General features: G+C 61.7%; 1 protein-coding gene across 1 annotated transcript in view; it reads left to right on the top strand.

The window, feature by feature from the left end:
- The first annotated feature begins 5335 nt into the window (after positions 1-5335).
- Positions 5336-18469, top strand: part of TIMP2 (TIMP metallopeptidase inhibitor 2) — a 47857-nt gene continuing 34723 nt past the window's right edge. Inside the window, exon 1 of the mRNA XM_039226481.1 lies at positions 5336-5673. Coding sequence (XP_039082412.1) covers positions 5544-5673 — 130 coding nt within the window. The 5' untranslated portion in view covers positions 5336-5543. The remainder of the gene's footprint in view (positions 5674-18469) is intronic.

Here is an 18469-nt window from a genome sequence, read left to right as displayed (position 1 = left end):
GTCTCAACACACCCCTGCGGGAGCTGGTCCCCGCCAGTCCCCGCCCCTGCTCCCTGCCGGCACCTGGTCCCGGGTCGCCCGCCAGGGATGGATGGAGCCGCGCTGGGTTCCCGTCTCCACTCTGCTCGCTGGCCCTGCTCCCCGACCCGCCCGTGTCAAGAAAGCACATGACCTGTCCCCGGGGCCGATGGCTTGGGGGCAGAGAACGCAGAGCGGCGGGGCTTGCGTGAGAGCTCCGGTTAGGGCCACCCTGCCGTGCGTTTCGCAGGAATGAAGTCAAAGCGTGGGTCGGTGGAGAGCCCCCCGCCCTGCCCTGCTGTTCTTCGGGGGTTGGAGAGACCCTTCTGGCTCAAGGCCCCGGAGCGCAGGGGCTGTGCTGGTCCAGAGTCCAGGAGGAACGAGGTCCGAAAAGGCTGCGGCCCCGGGGACGCTGCGGTGGCGCCAGCCCGGGGGCGCGTGCGCGTGTGCTGGCTGCTCCCCGACAGCTCCCAGGGCCAGTGACTTCCCAGGCTGCCTGCTCACCAGGCGACAGCCTCCCTCACACCCTCCCTCCCTCCCTCCCTCTTTCTGCAGTTACTCGAGACTGGATCAGAGCAGCACCGGCAGGCGGGGGTGGGGGGGGGGTGGGGGGGGTTAGGACCGCTGTCCGGGGCGGCCCGGGGAGGCTGCACTCGGCCGAGCAGGCGGGCGGGTGTGCAAGGTGGGTAGGTGGGTGCCCGGGCTCCGCTGCCTTTCCCCACAGGGCACCTGCCTGGATAGAGGGGAGGCAGACAGTGAAGGAGAGAGAGGCCAAGCCCCGGCCTCTGCCCTGCGGGCTGGCATAACACAGCCACGTGCTGCAGAGGAAGCCCCGTGGGGAGGCAGGGGCTAAGGGCCTTGTCGGTGACCAAGGGAGATCACTGAGTACCTGGCCTGAGGGCCTGGTGCCGGGACAGGCCTTTAGAGAGCCGTACAGGAGTCCACAAGATGCCCTGAGTTCGGCCCCAGAAGATATCCGTTGAATCTGCATCTGAAAATTGCCTCCCCTGTCCCAGGGCCAGGATATGACGTTCATCTGGGTCGCCTAGGTCCCACCACCAGAGAAACTCCATGAACTTTCTGGACAGCACCCTCTCACATACGCTGTCCACGCATCTATGTAACTGCACGTAAGCGGAATACCGCGCCTGCTGTTTTCCCAGGGACGCTTGCAGGAAACAGCGCTGGGAATCTTCCTTGCCTTCCCCGTGTCCCCAGAGCGCCGATGTGGACAGACCCATACGCCTCCCCGCACGGCCTCGTCCAGGTCACACGCGCTGACACAGCCACCTCCCAAGAGCGTGATTATGTGCTCTCGAAAGCAGAGCCTTGTTTGTCTGTCTCTGCATTTGGCTTTTCTCAAGTCCAGAGATTTTATCGGTTTTCCGAAGCTGGTGGTTATCAACCAGGTGGTTTTGGTCCCACCCAGGACATTGGGCAACGTCTGCAGACATGTTTGGTTGTCACAACTTGGGGGGACCCTTGACATTCGGCGGGTGGAGACCAGAGACGTTGCTCAACACCTCACGGCGCACAGGGCGCCCCCCCCCCACCGGCCCCCACCAGAGATCAATCTGGCCCAGAGACCAGGGCTGCCGAGGCAGAGAAGCCAGGCTTGGCTGCAGAGGGTTAATATTTAATTAATGAGCAAATATGAATACGGCCTGTCCTTACAGCATCCACGGCCGGTCATGAAGAGGCCGCTGTGCAGACTGCAGCCCGTCTTCGGGCCACCGTCGGCCCTGCTGCTGTTGACTCAGCCTTTTGTCACCGTGGATGTCCTGTCATAAACAGCCCCACCAAGGAACACAGAGGACAGATATCTGGATGGTGGCAGAGCCGGGGGGGGGGGGGGGGGGGTCGGGGACACCACCTGCCTACTGTGGCCATGAGTCAGACGCCCAGAGTGGACAGGGGCCCATCGTAACCTTGATGCCTATCTGGGGCCATGCATCACACAACCACAGAAAGCCTCCGGACGGCCTGGTGTACAGACACGCCACCCACCTCCCTGCACAGCCGTCCCCTCCCTGCCGCCCCTCCCTGTGCCCGGGAGCCGCCCGAGACATTCCCGCTCTTCTGCATCCAGCCTCCTGGGCATGTGGGGCCAGTCATCGTGCCTGTACATTACATGGAGCGTCTGGCTCTCTGGAACCTGCCGGAAGGAGCTGGAGGCCTCGGCTCGGCTCCAGCTGTCTGTAGGGAGAGAACAGTCCAGGCTCAGGCGGCAGCGGACCTTCTCCAAACTGAGAGAGCGGGCCCACGGAGAAGACGCTCTCTCAGGCCTCTCCCGCCGCTGGCTGGACAGAGCCCGGCCCCGCTGGGGCTGGTGCCCGAGGCCCGTGGGCCCATTCTGACTCTGTTTACCTGACAGGAGCCGGAGGGAGGAGCCACCGGCATTTCCCCCTGGCTCCGGACAGTGTTTACTCTGCCAGAGGCGAAGCCCAGGACGCGTTTGCCGGGTGTGCCCAGCACGGCTAGGACAGGCCGGGCTCTGGAGGGGCGGGTGTGTTGGAAAAGTCTCTTGGTGGGGGAGGCAGGGGCAAGGTGCGTGTCTCTGGCGGGCAGGGTGGGCCCAGGAGTGTGGTCTGCGGCACCTGGAAGCCCCCCCCCCCCCCCCCCCGGCTGTCTCGTGTATCCTAAGACTCAGGCTCTGGGGGCAGATACGAGCTGAGGTCCAGCAGGCTGTGTTCAGAACGGACCCCGGGGAGACAGGGCCGCGAACCCCCACACGGCTCCCCACTGGCCCCGCTCCCCGATATCAAGGTAGAGGAGGCCGGGTAGGGGTGAAGGTAACGGGGATCTCCCGGCCGCCTGGGCCCTCTTCCCTCCCCACTCTGCATGGAGGTGGGCCGTCCTGACCCCGACCTCCTCCTTGGGAGCGTGGTCGCAGCGCAGCCTCGCCGGGTGGCCGGTGTCCTGCATCACATAGCGGAGCGCGTGACGCCCTTGACGACGGAGCGCATGAAAGAGCACCTTGTTGACATCAGTGGCCAAATTGTAATCGATTCCTATTTTCAGTACCTTTCTTATCTGAGGCCTCAGTTTGCTGAGATGGAAGATGGCGCCCAAAAGAGTGGCCCAGGATGCGAAGAGGAAGAGAGGCATCAGGTGGCCGTCAGGTGGCCGGAGTGGGTGACTCAGAGACGGGAGGAGGGGCCTGGCTGCAGGGACTGCTCCGTCCCTTCACCTGCTGGGCCCGCATGAGAGTCATGTAATGTTTGGTGGCTCTCGGCAGCAGCCCGCACATGCGCCTGATTTTAGAGACCAGGTCAGCCATTCAGGGCAGTGCATCGGGAACGGGGGGTGGGGGTGGGGACACTGTTTTGCGGCTGTGGAAGCAAGAAGCTTGGCGAGGCGGCTGGAGTCTGGGTCACGCTGGCACCCTCTGCCCGCCCGCCAGCCCTTCAGAGGTACCTGCGCTGCCCATCTGCTCAAAACCCTCTAAAAGCTCCAAACTCACTGAGAATGAGAGGTGCGCCCCCCCCAGCCCCTCTGACAGCAAGCGGGTCCAGCTGCCCCATTTCCCTCACTTCCTCTTCCTTCACTGGCTTAGGGGTCTCTGCCCCCGCTGCCCATGGGACTTCTGTCTGTTCTGTGGGTTCCTGGATGCCCCGCTCTTCGGACAGTGTCCCCTACAGGTGCCCCAGGAAGCACTGCTGATGGAAGGGGTGCAGGGGCGCAGGGAGGAAGGCCAGGTCTCTTATTTCCACCCCGGGGCCACTGTCCTGCCCCTCCTTGCCCCGCCATCAAACCTCCTTCTGGAATCTTCACCACCCTCACCTGTCCCTGGTCGCTTGGGTGTATGTCTCCTAAACCACAGGACGCCCCTAAGGTACCTGTTTCATAAACTGACCAATCGATTTGGGACTGCGAAGCTCGGCGGCATCTTGGTCCACGTGTGATAAAGAAAGAAGGGGGGAAGGCGAAGGCCGTGGGCAGGCATCGTGTTACAGTTTTCTGATCCACAACTAAAGAGTTAGCATTCGACACCATCCCCACACCATCCCCAACGACACCATTCTGTTTTATGCGACAAAAGCTGGAAGAGTGACTTTGGGTTTGCCAGGGTGCTAAAAATAACCGCTCTGCCTATTGAACTTTGACCCCAGCGCGCGCGCGCGCACACACGAGAGAAGCCACTTCCTCCCAGCCTTCCAGGATTTTCCCGCTTCCTAGTGAAAGTCAGAATCACACAGTTTCATGAGCGATCGCTCCTTAACTGTGTCCTTCGCCTGCACTTGCAGCCCTCGCTAGATAACACACGCCCTGCGGGCAGGAGGGAGGTCCTGTGTATAATGACACGACCAACAACGGCCCGGGCTCGGGGCAGACCTCAGCGACAGGTACACAGGGACCCCGGTGCCACACGTCGCGCGCCAGCTGCACCTCCAGGATCCCGGCCTTTCCTGGAACACAGAACTGTTTTGGGAAAAGTCCTTCAGTCCCACACTGTGGGCCAAGGGAGGAAACTGTGAGCAGAGCCCAGCAAATGCTTTCCATCCAATCCTATTGCGTCCTGCGCTCCAAGGCCCACCCCCTCCCTGGCTCTTGTTGGCTGGTCAAAAATATGGCCAGTTTATATAAAATCCTGTTTTGTTCATAGTAACCACTCCCCCTCCCCCTCCATCTGGACTGGCCAAGCGCACTTAAAATCCTAAGACCTCCATTTGAGAAATGATTCTTCAGTAAGCTTCCTGAGGCCACCTACCAAGGGGGGCATGGGCCGGGGCGGCAGGGGGTGACCCCTGCCCTGAAGCACACAGCCCTGTGGCTCAATCCCTAGCCAAGGGACCCCAGGGGCGGAAGGGAACCAGGCAGTGTAGGCCTCCAAGCTGGAGGGGAAGGGGCAGTCGGAGGGCGGGCGCCCGGTGCCCTTGAGGGGTGGGCTGCGAGTGGCCCCCAAGTGCTGAGTCAGGGCCCCGTGGGCGCTGCCCGCCCCGCAGCTGGCACCCCAACCTCGGACGATCGGGGTGGGGGGGCGCCGGGGGGGGGCTGCGGGGCGCGCCCGGGGGCCAGGTGCGCAGCTGCGGGCCTCCAGACGTGTCCGCGGGTCCGGGCACAACAAAGCCGAGTTTGGGGGAGGGCGGGGAGGCGCGGGAGGCGCGCGGGGAGCGGGGCGGCCCGGAGCTGCCGGAGCCGCATTGGCCGCCCGCCACCGGGGGGCGGAGCCGGCACGCCTCGGAGCGCAATAAAGGGCCGGCTCGGCCCGCGCCCGCAGCGCACGCATCCATAGAAGGCAGCGGAAGGCTCCGGCGCCGGGTCGCGCGCTCGCCCGCCCGCCCGCCCGCCCCGCCGCCCCCACCCGTCTCCTCGCCGCCGCGCGAACCGCGCCCCGAGCCCCGCGCCCCCCTCCCCGGCCCGCGACAAAGAGCCGGGAAAGTTTGCGCGGGCGAGCGCCGGCCAGGTGCGGAGGGCGCGCCCGCGGAGCGCAGCGAGCCCCGCGCGGCCCCGGCGTGCCCAGAGGCCAGCGCCCGCAGAGCCGGCGGAGGCGGCCGAGCCCCGCGCCCCGCGCCCCGCCCGCCATGGGCTCCGCGGCCCGCAGCCTGCGGCTCGCGCTGGGCCTCCTGCTGCTGGGGACGCTGCTGCGCCGGGCCGACGCCTGCAGCTGCTCCCCGGTGCACCCGCAACAGGCGTTTTGCAATGCAGACGTAGGTAAGGACGGCGCCCCCGCCCCGCCCCGGCCGGCGCCCGCCCCCCCGAGGGTCCGCGGGCGCCCCGCCCGCCCGCGGCTTGCCGAGGGGGCCCACGCCCGCGCCCTGGCCCTCGGGCCTTCTCGAATCCTGCAAGTGGACGCCAGAATCGCACTTTCTTTTTCTCCTTCCGTCTCCCTTTCTTCGCTTCTCTGCCGAGATGCTTCTCAACCTCAAAATTCCACCGAAATTCCGCTGCAGCTCCAGCCCCAGAAAAGGGAGCCAGGGAGCCGATCGGGATTTGGCAGGCGGCGGGCCCTGGGATGCCAGCGCGGGGGGCGGGGAGAGTGGGGGGGCACAGCGTGCGATGGGGGGAGTGCCGGCCCCCGGGGGGCTGGGGGGCTGGGGACCCGCCGGAGAAACTTTCGCAGATGCGATGGAGCTGGCCTTCTGCGGCCTGGGGCTGAGTGGCGATGGACTTCTCTGCCTGGGCCTCTGCCCCCAGCCCCGTTTGGGGGCTCCCCGGATTAAACTGGGGCAGAATGGAAGCCTCCGTCCTCTGGCCAAGCTGCCCTGGGCTCAGAGGGGCAGCGGAGAAAGGCAGGTAGAGCCCCAACGGCGGCTCCTGCTCTGCGCCCTGCCCGGGAGGCGCGGAACACGGGGCCCTCGGACACGCAGGAGGGTCCTTGAGTGGTTTGCACCGCGTGACTGCTTTTCCAGGACATCCACGGAAACTGGGGGCTTTGGGGCAAGTGGGGTTGTGTGGCTGCTTAGAATCCTCAAGAAAATATGTTACCCTCATGACTCCTTGCTGGGCAATGGTGGGAGGGGGCAGGGGAGGGAGGAGGAGCCAGTGGCTTGTTCTGATCCAGTTCTGATCAGCGGAGGGGCTGGGCGAGTGGGGAGAGCCCAGCAGAAGTGGGCGGAGCCAGCTGGGCCCCAGAGGTTTCTTTCCAGGCCTCCAGCTGCCCTGGTGACGGTCAGCCAGGTTTTCCTGGGGCAGGTTCGATTGAGCCAGGACAGATGCCCAGCAGGTGGGCCACTGCAGCCCACAGCCTCCCCCCCCCCAACATCCCCGTCACCCCCCGGGGCTTCTCAGCAGGTTTATGTTCTGCTCCCAAGTCTCCACCAGCCCAGCATCCTGTTGCCGGGCCAAATGTGGCGCCGGCTGCCCTCACCTGTGCGAACGCAGAGCCAAGGTCTCTGGGTTTCCTCTCTTGGCAGCCATGCTCCCCTGATCTCCCCCCCCCAACCTCCGGCTGCTGGCCACACCCCAGTTGGCCCTCTGAGCTGTCACCCAGCCCAGGAAGTCCTCATGGGTTCTTACCTGAGGGCATCGCACGGCTCTGGTCACCTGGGCGTGGAACGTGGTCCGTGCTCACAGCCTCGTTTTCCAGAAAACTGGAGTTGGGGGATGTAAGGTGGGCTCCCCGATTTGGCTTTGGAGCTCATCAGGATTTGAGGGTGATGCACACTGGCCTTCCTCTGGGGGGTGCCCGCTGGGAGTCCCGGCCAGGCCCCTTTGCTAAGATCGAGGCTGTACTTCTGACCATCAGGCTGTGGGGCAGGATGGTCCTAGGGCCCAGAAGGACCTGAGTCTTGTAAGGTGCTTGGGCCCGGGTCGCAGGAGCGAGGCAGGAGGGGGCTGGGCCTGAGGCCGCCTCACACTCTTTGGCTGCTTGGGGAGAATTCCCGACCACGTCCCGGCCCATGAGCTGAGGCAGCAAAGGGTCGGGGTCGAGGGCCTTCTTCGTGGGCCCTCTCTCCTCCGCCTGGGTCTCCTGGGGCATTTGTGTGCAATTCTTCAAATCAAAAGCATTGAAGATCCTAAACTTTTAACCCTTGTCCCAGCTCGGAGGCCGATCGGGGCTCCGACGCCAGACTTGCATGCAACACCCAGTCCGTTAGATTCCTGTGGCCGCTGTACCAAATCACCGAACTGAGGGGGGCTTAAAACAACAGGAACTGCTTCCCTCGTGGTGGAGGGGCCCGGAGCCCCCAGTCAAGGTGTGAGCGGGCAGGATTGGCTCCTTCTGGGGGCGCCGAGGGGGGCATCCGCTCTAGGTCTCTCACCCAGCGTCCGCGGGCTGCCGGGGCTCCTTGGCTTGCGGACGCGTCACTCCATCCTGTTCTTTATTACGTGGGTTCCTCTGTGTGCGTGTCTGTCCAAACCTCTCTCTCATTAGAAAGACCCCAGTCGCCGAGTTTAGGGCCCACGTGAATGCAGCATGACATCATCTTCACGGGGTCCCATCTGCAGAGACACAGGTTCTGGGCAGACCTGAATTTTAGGGGGAAGCTCTTCCTGCCAGGCTGGCCCAGGCGGCCCCTCTGTGTTCGGTCTCCTTGGGATCCAGAGCCGAGGCACCCCAGGGTGGCCGTGGAGCCCACCTCCCGGAGCATGAAGGCCAAGGCCATGGCCCTTCTGTGTCTGCTTCTCCGTTAAGTCCTGCTTGTGTGTATTCCCCACTGTGGCCCAGAACGGAATTGCCTGGGGCTCTTTTCGAGAAGCCTCAAGCCCTGGTCCCTTTGTCTGTGCGGAGAGTCTGGCCTGGACCTCAGCTCTCGTAGTTTGAAAGGCTCCACAGGTGATTCTGTGCCACCACGGCCGGCCGTGAAGGGCCCGTGAAGGGTGTGGCCTCACGCACACTGGGGTTACTGAACGCTGACCTTGAATGTGGTGTGCTGGCTCCTTTAATCGTTGGCTGGATGCAGGCTTGTTAACTGGCCTGGTGTCTGCGAGAGGCAGTTGCCTTGAGAAATCCTCCAATCTGCTGCCTGTGTGAGGACTTCTGGGAGCTTGTGGGGCCGGATCTGTGGCCGGCAAAGGGAGCTCAGGAGGAGGGTGTGAAATTTGGGATGAAGGGAGCGGTAGGTGGGACCTGGGCCCCTCCTGGAAGACCTCGTTCCCCATCCCTTCCAGGAAAGTGAGGACAAATGGGAAAAGTTTGTCAGCTCGGCTCCCGCGTGCGGCTGGCCCGCCTCCTACCACCTAATGGACTCCGTGGCCGCCCACCGCCAGCCTGCCCAGCCCCCAAGACCTGGCCACAGAGCGGCTGTGGGCTTGTTCTTTGGGCCGGTGCCTGGAGTCCTGGGTGCAGCCGGGAGCGCCCCCGGACCCGGCGAGTACAATCTCACTTCTGGCTTGGGTGGCCCTGCCCAAGGCCACGCAGCTCAAGGGGGGTGGCTCCATGGTGGCATCTCAGGGCGTTCCCATCTCCAGACGCTGCTCTCGGCAAACCCTCTGGTGACCGCCGGCAGCGTGCAAAAGGGCCCACTGCCAAGGTCACTTGCTGGTTGCCGGGGCGAGCGGGCCAGACCCTGGCCACCTGCAGGAAACGCACAGGAACGTTCGGAAATGGCTGTGTCTTCACTGGACGCGTGTGCCCGGGAAGAGAAAGGCAGATAAGATTCCTGTGCGGTGAATCAGGCCCCGAGTGCAAGGGGCCGGGTGGGGCTGGCCCTCCTTAAAACTGCCATTGGCGACTCCCTCTGTTGAGTGCCTGCTTCGTGTGTGTGTTGGGTACATCCGTCCATAGCAGGCTGTGTTTCAATAAGCGTCACCGTGTGGCCGGCTCCGCCCCACGGGAGGTAAGAAGAAGCGAGGCGTTATCCCCCCGCCTCGAGGGGACACCAGTGCCGGGCAGTGTGCAAGTGGATTGAAAACTGTGTGTGACCCTGCCGTCCCCGGCCCTGATGGCCAGACTCCGGGTGCTTTGGGCGAATGATAAACCAAGTACCTGTGTGAAAGGGGGACTGCATTTTCAGGACCCAGATGTAGGGATTGGGAAGGGGTGGGGCCCCCGGGCCCAGTCGTGGGCAGTGTCCCTGAAAGGGTGCAATTCTCCCAAGGGAGTCACTGGAGCCCGGGCTGTGGCCGTTCCAGGATCGGGAGACCGAAGGGCAGAGATGTGCCCCCGGCACCGGCATACAGGCTGCGCCCGGGCGTGGCCGATGGGCGGAGGGTGCTCTCCCCACACCGCGGTGCCTGCCTGTGGTCTGAGGACTCCGGGACAGCCTGCAGCCGGGACCCGCTCGGTCCTCGGGGATCTGCGGTCGTGGCCTGTGGCCCGTGAGCTGCAGGGGGGCCGGGTGCCTGCCTCTCTTCTCTGCCGTCTCAGCTGGGTTGCCAGGCAGACCCCCGTGCAGGGTGCACTGTCCAAATCCACTGGCAGCACGTGAGCGCATTGAGAACAAGGATGGGGACCCTTCCCAGGCTTACGGGGCCGGCAAGCAGGGGGGCCACCCTAGGCCAGGGGCGGAGCCACTGATCCGATGCCCGAGGGCCTGCAGGTGTGGGTGAACCCCTCTGATTCCCAGATGGCTGGGCGACTCTGGCAGCCTGGAGGATGGAAGGCACAGCAGGAGGGAGAAAGGCCTGGAAGGGAAGGAAGAAGGGCGCGGTGGGCGGGGCCAGTGCTTCTCGCTCCCTCTCCCTTCCACGCACGAGGGACAGGGGACAGTGGGTCCCGTAACTAGGATGGTCTTCCTGGAAAGAGAAGAGCAGCGCTGAGCAGCCAGGGTTGGAGAGTGTGGACCCTAAATCTGAGGACAGAGCTGGGGGGCCGTGCACCCAGGTGTGGTTAAGGGCATCATCAGTGGTGGCAGCATGGGGTGTGCTGAGCACAGGGACCACCCGCCCAGGGAAGGGCGAGAGAGAGTTCCAGGCGCAGAGCAGGCCAGAGATTGCGTGCAATCTGCCTCCCTGCCCGGGGGCCCAAGGCAGGCCTTTGGGGACGGGCACCTGTGGATGACGGCAGGGGTGGCCCTGGGAATTGGCCAGAAGGTAGAGGTCTGAACTGGTCCTGAATTGGAGGCTCGTGGCTCGGGGCACGGGCAGTGGTATTTCTTATTTATTTATTTAGAGTGTGCACCTGGGGGAGGGGCAGAGAGAGAGGGAGAGAGAGAATCCCAAGCAGGCTCCACGCTGTCAGCACAGAGCTCGATGTAGCTCTTGGTCTCTCGAACTGCGAGATCACAACCTGAGCCGAAATCAAGAGTCAGACACTCAACCGACTGAGCCACCCGGGCGCCACGTGGGCGTTGGTATTTCTAAGACTGTCTGTGACTCTGACACCTGTTATTGCACAGAGTGGTTGTCTCCAATGTGGGCTTTGAGAAAACCATGTTCTTGGGGCTCCTGGGGAGCTCAGTCAGTTGGGCGTGTGGCTCTTGGTTTCGGCTCAGGTCACGATGTCATGGCTTGTGAGTTCAAGCCCCCATGTCAGCCTCTGCACTGTCAGCGCATGACTGACAGCTCAGGATCCTCTCTCTCTGCCCCTCAGCCGCTCGTGCTCTCTCTCTCAAAATAAATAAACTTAAAAAGAAAAAAAAGAATGTGGATCTTTCCACGTAGGCATTGACAGCTGCACTTTATATAACTTTAAATGGGTAGATAGATCCTGAGACTGCTTAGCCAGACTTCTGTCTTGGTGCTAAAGGGTCTGAGCAGGTGTGGAGACTGAGGACCGCTGGGTATCAGGCCAGGGGTTGAGCGGGTAGATGAGATGCCTAGAGTTTGGGAACGGAGGTGGCTGAGGGAAGTGGGGAGGAAAGACTTCCACGAGCACCTGTGTCTGGCGGGGGGCGGGGGATGAAGTTGGCTCCCCATCCAGACCCGGGAGCTCCCAGGACCCACGGCCCTGGACCCCTGAGGGCTTTGGTGCCTCCGTCACTGCGTGGACGTGTGGCTCCAGGGACAGATGCGCAGAGACCCAGAGGAATCTCACTGGCAGGTGACAAAATTGGATCCACTGTGTGTGCGTAGTGCCCCGGGTTAGGCTCCTGGGGACCCCAGCGAGGCAGACGGGACAAGCGTTTACTCTAAAGATCAAATTGAGGTGGAGTCTTCCTAAGGAAGGGTCCTATCCTGGGGCATAGAGACGTCTGTCCGAAGATAGACGTGGGGGGGGGAGGGCATGGGGTGGGGAACCCGGTCTTGAGCCTGGAGACTGTAAGCAAAGCTGTGTGTCTGTGTGTGCGCCTGCCCGGATTTTCCGAGCAGGGGCCGTGGCTTCCACCAGGTTCTCAGAGGGCGATGTGGCCGCTGACAGCTGATTCGCTACCGTGGAAAAGTCTTTGTATGGCCTGTAGGGGAGCGTGGAGGACGAGGTGTGAGGGTCACTGGAACCAAAATGTGGGCAGCTCTGAGCCTGGAGTCCCAGCAGCCGGAGCCGCTCTGGATTTTGTGCGCAAACTGTTAGATGTCGGGGTGGGGGAGGGGCAAGAAGCTGCAGGCAGGAGGGCGGTTTTAAGGGGCCCCGAGTCCCCCAGGAGCCCGTGCCTGCACTGGGGGGAGGTCTCAGGAGACAGAAGGCAGGTCTAGCAACTGGTGGGGCTGGTGGGGAGGGGAGGAGTGTGAGGGGCTCGTCTGGGGTCGTCTCAGTGCCCAGAGGCCAAGGATCCCCTCGCATGCTCAGGGCGACCTTCCCGGTTTAGCGCTGCCGGGACTTGGGGGCTGGGGTCCGCACGGGGAAGTCTCTGACCGCCGCTCAGCAGACGGTGGAAAATGTGGGGGGTGGGGGGACCGGGAGGGAAGGGGAAGTAGAACATGGAGGGGAAGAGTCAGCAGGAAGTGAGGGAGCTGACTTTTATAAAAGCCCGTTAAGGAGGCCGCCGAACAGCCCCACACGTCGCCCAGAGGGAGACTTCCTGGGCAAGTGCTCTCTGCCTCAGTTTCTCCAGCTCCAATAGATGGTAAAGTACTTACCTCCCAGGGCTGTGGGCGAGAATCACAAGAAAGAGCAGAGGTAAAATGCTTAGGACGCTGCTCACAGGAGGCTCTGGTGTGTGGGGGCGGGGGTCTTCGTGGGAGGCCCTGTGCCGTGCGCGCCATCCCCACCCTACGCGGCGCAGGCCCGGTGATCAATCACACAGGGAGGGGAGCTGGGGAGACACAGGCTGGGTTCCAGGGCCGCCAGGCAGAGTGTCATCATAATTTTGTGATGGGGACCGTGATGATAATGGCTGTCGCTGATAAGTGCTAAGTGCTTGGAAGTGCACCCGCGCATCCCTGGCATAGCCTGTTTGGTTCAGCTGTTATCCCCATTTTACAGAAGGTCAAGGTGAGGCACGGCGGGTGAGGTCATTTGCTCAGGGTCACGCGCCTGGCAGAATGGGAGGCGTGAATGGAGGAGCCTGATTGGCTGGGGTGGGAGGGTGGAGAGTGAGAAACCTCTTGCTCAGAGGTTAGTCCATCGACTGCAGAGGAGCCAAATGAATGAAGCTCTATCCTGACAGCAGAATATCCAGCTGTCTTCTTAAAGCGGTGCTATGGGTTCATCTTTATGACCTAGAAGAACCTTCAGACTGTATTAGTTTTAAAAGCCCAGGTGCAGTCTGAATGCTTTCAAATTTATTTTATTTCATTTCATTTTTAATATTATTTTATTTTTAACTTTATCTTATTTTATTATTTTTAAAATTGTATTTAAATGCAAGCTAGGTAAACTATAGTATTATAATGGTTTCAGGAGTAGGATTTGGTGATGCATCACTTACATACAGCACCCAGTGCTCATCCCAAGTGCCTTCCTCGATGCCCATCAGCAGTTTAGCCCACCTCCCCCCCAGACCCCTCCAGCAGCCCTCATTTTGTTCTCTGTATTTAAGAGTCTCTTATGGGGGTACCTGGGGCCTCTGTTGGTTAAGCGTCCGACTTTGGCTCAGGTCACGATCTCACAGTTCGTGGGTTCGATCCTCACTTCAGTCTCTGTGCTGACAGCTCAGAGCCTGGAGCCTGTTTCTCTCTGCCCCTCCCCTGCTCATGCTCTGTTTCAAAAATAAATAACTGTTAAAAAAAAAAAATTAAGAGTCTCTTATGGTGTGCCCCCCCCTCTGTTTTTATCTTACTTTTCCTTCCCTTCCCCTATTTTTTTTTAAGTTTATTTTTATTTATATTGAGAAAGAGGGAGAGCAGGCAGAGGAGGGGCAGAGAAAGAGGAAGACTAAGCCCAAACAGGCTCCACACTGTGAGCACAGAGCCTTGACACGGGGCTTGGACCCCTGAATCGTGAGATCGTGACCTGAGCCGAAATCAAGAGTCAGATGCTTAACCAACTGAGCCCCCCAGCACCCCTGCTTTCGTAAACATTCTCTCCCTCGGGGCGCCTGGGTGGCTGAGTCAGGTGAGCCTCTGACTTCAGCTCAGGTCATGATCTGAACCCACGGTTAGTAGGTTCGAGCCCCGCGTCGGGCTCTATGCTGACAGCTCAGAGCCTGGAGCTGCTTTGGATTCTGTGCCTGCCTCCCTCTCTGCCCCTCCCCTGCTCATGCTCTGTCTCTCTGTCTCTCTGTCTCTCTGTCTCTCTCTCTCTCTCTCTCTCTCTCTCAAAACTAAATAAACATTTAAAAGGAAAAAAGGAAATGGACAGAGATGAGGTTTCCTCAGGCGGGAGAGGCAGAGGAGAGGCCCCCACGTGATGCGGTGAGGGCGCGGAGCCTGGAGGGAGCACGTACCACCCCAGAGCCGCCTGACTTTGCCTCGGGCCCCCCCGAAGCAGTCGCACCAAAGGCTTATTGCCCCTCGGAATGCCCGACCCCCTCCATCCTCCTCGGAAACAGGCTGTGCTCCCTGTTGGCGTTATTGAGGTGCGGCTCCCACACCACTGTCCACCTGCTCAAGGTGTACATGTCGGTGCTTTTTCGTACATTCGCGGGCTCGTGCAGCTGGCACCGCTGGCAGATTTTACAACCCTGAGCGGGGTTCCCTTTGTTGCTTCTCAGTGGGAGGCACAGGGCAGCACTGAACCTCCTCACACTTTGCAGACTGCACCCACCGTTGGTGCCTGTTCTTTTGGGTCAGAGAGAGGGAGACACAGAATCCGAAGCAGCTCCAGGCTCCGAGCTGTCAGCACAGAGCCCGACGCGGGGCTTGAACCCACAAACTGTGAGTCATGATCTGAGCCAAAGTCAAGAGTCACCCCTTCACTGACTGAGCCCCCAGGTGCCCCTGGAGCAGGCTGCTCTAACCCGGTTTCCTGGGATGCAGCCCCCCGCGCCAGGAGTTCGAGGCCCACAGCTGCCTCTGAGCCGAGCAGCAGAGCTGAGTGGTGGTGGTAGGTGGTGTGGCACGCAGAGCCCGGACGGGGGCCATTGGGCCCTCGCTGGACCCAAGCCGACCGACTGAGCTCTGGACTGAGTCGTGAGGGCCGGCTGCACGTGTGGGCTTCCCGGTGCCAGCTCCCGTCTCCCGTTTGCCGGCTTGCAAAGCGGTGATGCCTGTGGGGTATCATTTCCTGAAATGACTTCAAAGATGCAGTGAATCCACCCCACCCCGCATTCTGGGCTCGCAGGCCGGCGAGCAAAGTGACCTAGAAGAGACAGAGATGAGTGTCAGTGTAAAACCCTGGCTTTCTGCTATGGAATGTTCCAAGGTAGAGAGACCCTGAGATCATATCAGCGTGTCCTTGGGGACAGGACCTGGCCTGGGGCGAGGCTTTACTTGTCCCCTCCTGGTCTGTAGCCTGGAGATCGCGGTGGGCCCTTCCCAGCAGCGTGAGAGGCTGGGGGCCCCTTCATAGACACAGTGAAGCATGAGGCCCGGCACTGGGCTGTGCACACGCCCCTGTCGCTGTAATCGCAGGCCCTGGTTAGAAAGCGCTTCAACTGCAGGTTCTTAACCAAGGGCAGGATGAGGAAATGGACTGACGTTTTAGAGAAAAAAGAAAAGTGGAAGGTATTGGGGGGAAAAAGCCAGCCAGAAGCGGTTCTGAATCCAGACTCTGTGCCAGTCTGAGTCTCCATTTCCTCTTCCGAACGAGCAGGATTAAACTTCTGGAGGCTGTGGCCTTGTAGATGCTGAGTAAGTCTCTGCGGATGAGGGCGGTGCAGGGGGTGGGGTGGGGGGGCCTTGACGGCCGTCGGTGCCCGGTCCCACCAGGGGCTGCGAGTGCGCCGTGCCCCCCCCCCCCCCAGGCCCCATGATGTGCAGGAGAGCGGAGGGCAGGGCCGGGAGGGTGCTGCGTGCCCGCGCGTCCCTGGCGGAATCCCGGCTCGCCTCCCCACCGGGCGCTCCCACACTGAGGGGGGTCATCTGACCCTTTGCCCAGGTCACAAGGCTACTGGGCATCCCCCCCGCAACCCCAGCCCGGAGTCCAGGGTGCTTTGAAGAGCTGACGCTCCATTTGTCAGGGGCCGGGAGAGAGGGGACTCGGGGTCCCCGTGGGCTTCAGGTCGGTGGAGAGGATCTTGTTCCGTTCAGAGGGGAGAATGCATTTCGGGAGGACTGTGTTGGCCTGTGGGGGAGGGGGGATGGTGGCTTTGGGGCACACGTGGTGCCCTGCTTATTGGGTACAGGGTTCTTGGATGGACGTGTGCACACGGTGCTGCCCTGGGGGCTTCTGTCTGCTCTCTCCTAGCACTGAGCCTTCAGCCCTTCAGTATCTCTGGGAGGAAAGGACCAGCCGGGCATTTCAGGAGGGGTGGGCAGGGAGGGCGCTAGGAGGGGGGGAGGGCGGGCGCTAGGAGGGGGGGAGGGAGGGCGTTAAGAGGGGGAAGGGAGGGTGCTAGGAGTGGGGCGAGGGCGGGCTGGGGGGGAGGGAGGGCGATAGAGCAGGGGCAGCACGCGGGCTGCCCGTCCCAGACTCTCAGCTGTGACATCTTGGCCCCTTGGCCCCGGGCGNGTTGGGGGGAGAGAGGGCACTAAGGGGGGAGGGAGGGCGCTAGGAGGGGGGAGGGAGGGCGCTGGGGGGGAGGGAGGGCGATAGAGCAGGGGCAGCACGCGGGCTGCCCGTCCCAGACTCTCAGCTGTGACATCTTGGCCCCTTGGCCCCGGGCGGCTCCAGGACAGAGAAGGAAGGAAGGAACAAATCTGTAGCGGCCTTGGCTTTCTGTGCACCAGTTCCAGAAGGGGGGGATTGAAAACCCTAGAGGCCCATCGCCCTCAATTCTCCGTCTCTTGGATGAAGGTGCCGACCGTCGAGGCCTCCCCAGCGCTGGAGGGCCTCCCGCCTCCTTCCGAGTTACGAGTTAGGAGGCCTCGGTGAGGCAGGCGAGGCCGGCATCCCCTCCTGTCTGGAGGAGGAGCGGCTGGATGACTCGCCCAAGGTCACGCAGCCGAGGGCTCTGGCCAGGAATCCGCCGAGCCTGGTGCTGGCTCGCGTCTCTAGCGCCGGGACCAGATGTCACAGCTCTGGACTTCCCATTGCTCGGTTCATCTGGCCGAGGGGCCTGCTGTCCTTGGAAGGGCCTGACTGCAGGGATATTCTGTCTTGACCCGAGCGCCCGAGAGGCGCAGAAGGGCACCTCAGCCTGGCCACTCGGGGGGCCTTAACGGGAAGTCTCCCCTCCTATCAGGCAGCCCTGTATCCGGGCGTTTTCTGAGGGAAAGAATTCAGGACACGTGCCAGCGTGCAGTGAGGACATTCATCTCCGTCTTGTTTGTCTTAGGGAAGCGTTAGAAACACCTACATGCATAGCAGTAGGGAAGCCGGTAAATAAATCACAGCTTCTGAGGCTCTGCGGGACCAAATGCCGCACAATTTTTATTTTAACATGGCAGGCTCAGATGGGGGGAGGGTGAGACTTTTGTTACAAGTGCGTGTTTCCTAGTTTTTCTATGATGAACGTGAACGGTACGTGTCATTTTTAAAGTTACAGTTCGCTGAGGTGCGGGTGTGACTGTGGATCGGCAGTACGGCCCCGGCTTTCGGAAGCCGGCTGGTCCTAGACCGGTGATGGACCCAGAGAGGAGGTCCCGTCGAGCAGGGCAGGTCAATGTGTGTGCGGGGGGGAAGCTGTCACTGAGATGGTGTTAGGAGGACCCGAGCTTGGGAGAAACGTCTTCAGTGGCGGTGGCCATACTGGTATGTTCTGGAAGGCCATCCAAGGCCCCCTAAGCTGTAACATTTGGATGCTGTGTTTATTCCGCCCCCCAGACCCTGAACTTGTCCCTTGATGGAGGTGGGGAGACCAGATCATGCTGAAGAGGTGGGGGGCTGGGAGGGGGTATTTGCTGCAGCAGGAGGAGAAGAAGACTGCACCTTCAGGACCAGGAAGAGGGACCCCAAGAAGAGGGGTGCAGGGGGCGGACTGTGGTTGAGAACTTCCGAGGGCCCTTCCAGCCCCAAACAGGCTTTTGTCCCCAAGATTCCCACACTTCAGCCAAGTTCCTGCTATTAACCTTCTCCTCTCAAGAATCCAAACCCTGGGGCACCTGGGGGCTCAGTCCGTTAAGCATCTGACTTCGGCTCAGGTCACGATCTCACAGTTCATGAGTTCCAGTCCCGCGTCGGGCTCTGTGCTGACAGCTCGGAGCCTGGAGCCTGTGTCAGATTCTGTGTCTCCCTCTCTCTGACCCTCCCCTGCTTATGCTCTGTCTCTCTCTTTCTCAGAAATAAACACTTAAAAAAAAAAAAAAGAAACCAAACCCCATGATCAGTTGCTTTGACTTCTTAAGGCCAAAGTCCTGTTCTCCAGACTAAATTCCTTGACTGTCTGATTTGTGGAGGGTGCCCCCAGCCCTAGAACCGAAGTCAGGCGTGTCTGATTTCTTATTTTGTGGGGGTGGGTGGCCGCAGGGGGCGGGGCCAGGAGCCCTTCTCCCCCCGCGCCCTGTCAGCTCTGCTCAGCAGTGGTGTCCCAGAGGACCATGTGTCCCCGACCTGAGTGTGAGCAGGCGCCCTCCCTGTGGGGGGAGGGGTGGCTGGCATCTTGGGGATCCCTGACTTGGACTTGGGACAGCTCGGAAGGGCAACCCCCTGGCGAGAGGGGCGCCAGCATGCACAGCCAGGCCCCTCCTTAAACACCAAAAGGGCACACGCGCCCTGACCTTCATGATGCCCCGCCCGCGGGCCGCCCGTCTGCTCAGCACCCCAGCC

Source organism: Hyaena hyaena, unplaced genomic scaffold (genome assembly GCF_003009895.1).
Source record: "Hyaena hyaena isolate Hyena2069 unplaced genomic scaffold, ASM300989v1 scaffold_21, whole genome shotgun sequence".
In the NCBI taxonomy this organism is placed as follows: Eukaryota; Metazoa; Chordata; class Mammalia; order Carnivora; family Hyaenidae; genus Hyaena; species Hyaena hyaena.
The sequence above is the reverse complement of the archived record's forward strand: the minus strand, read 5'-3'. Positions and strand labels throughout refer to the sequence as shown.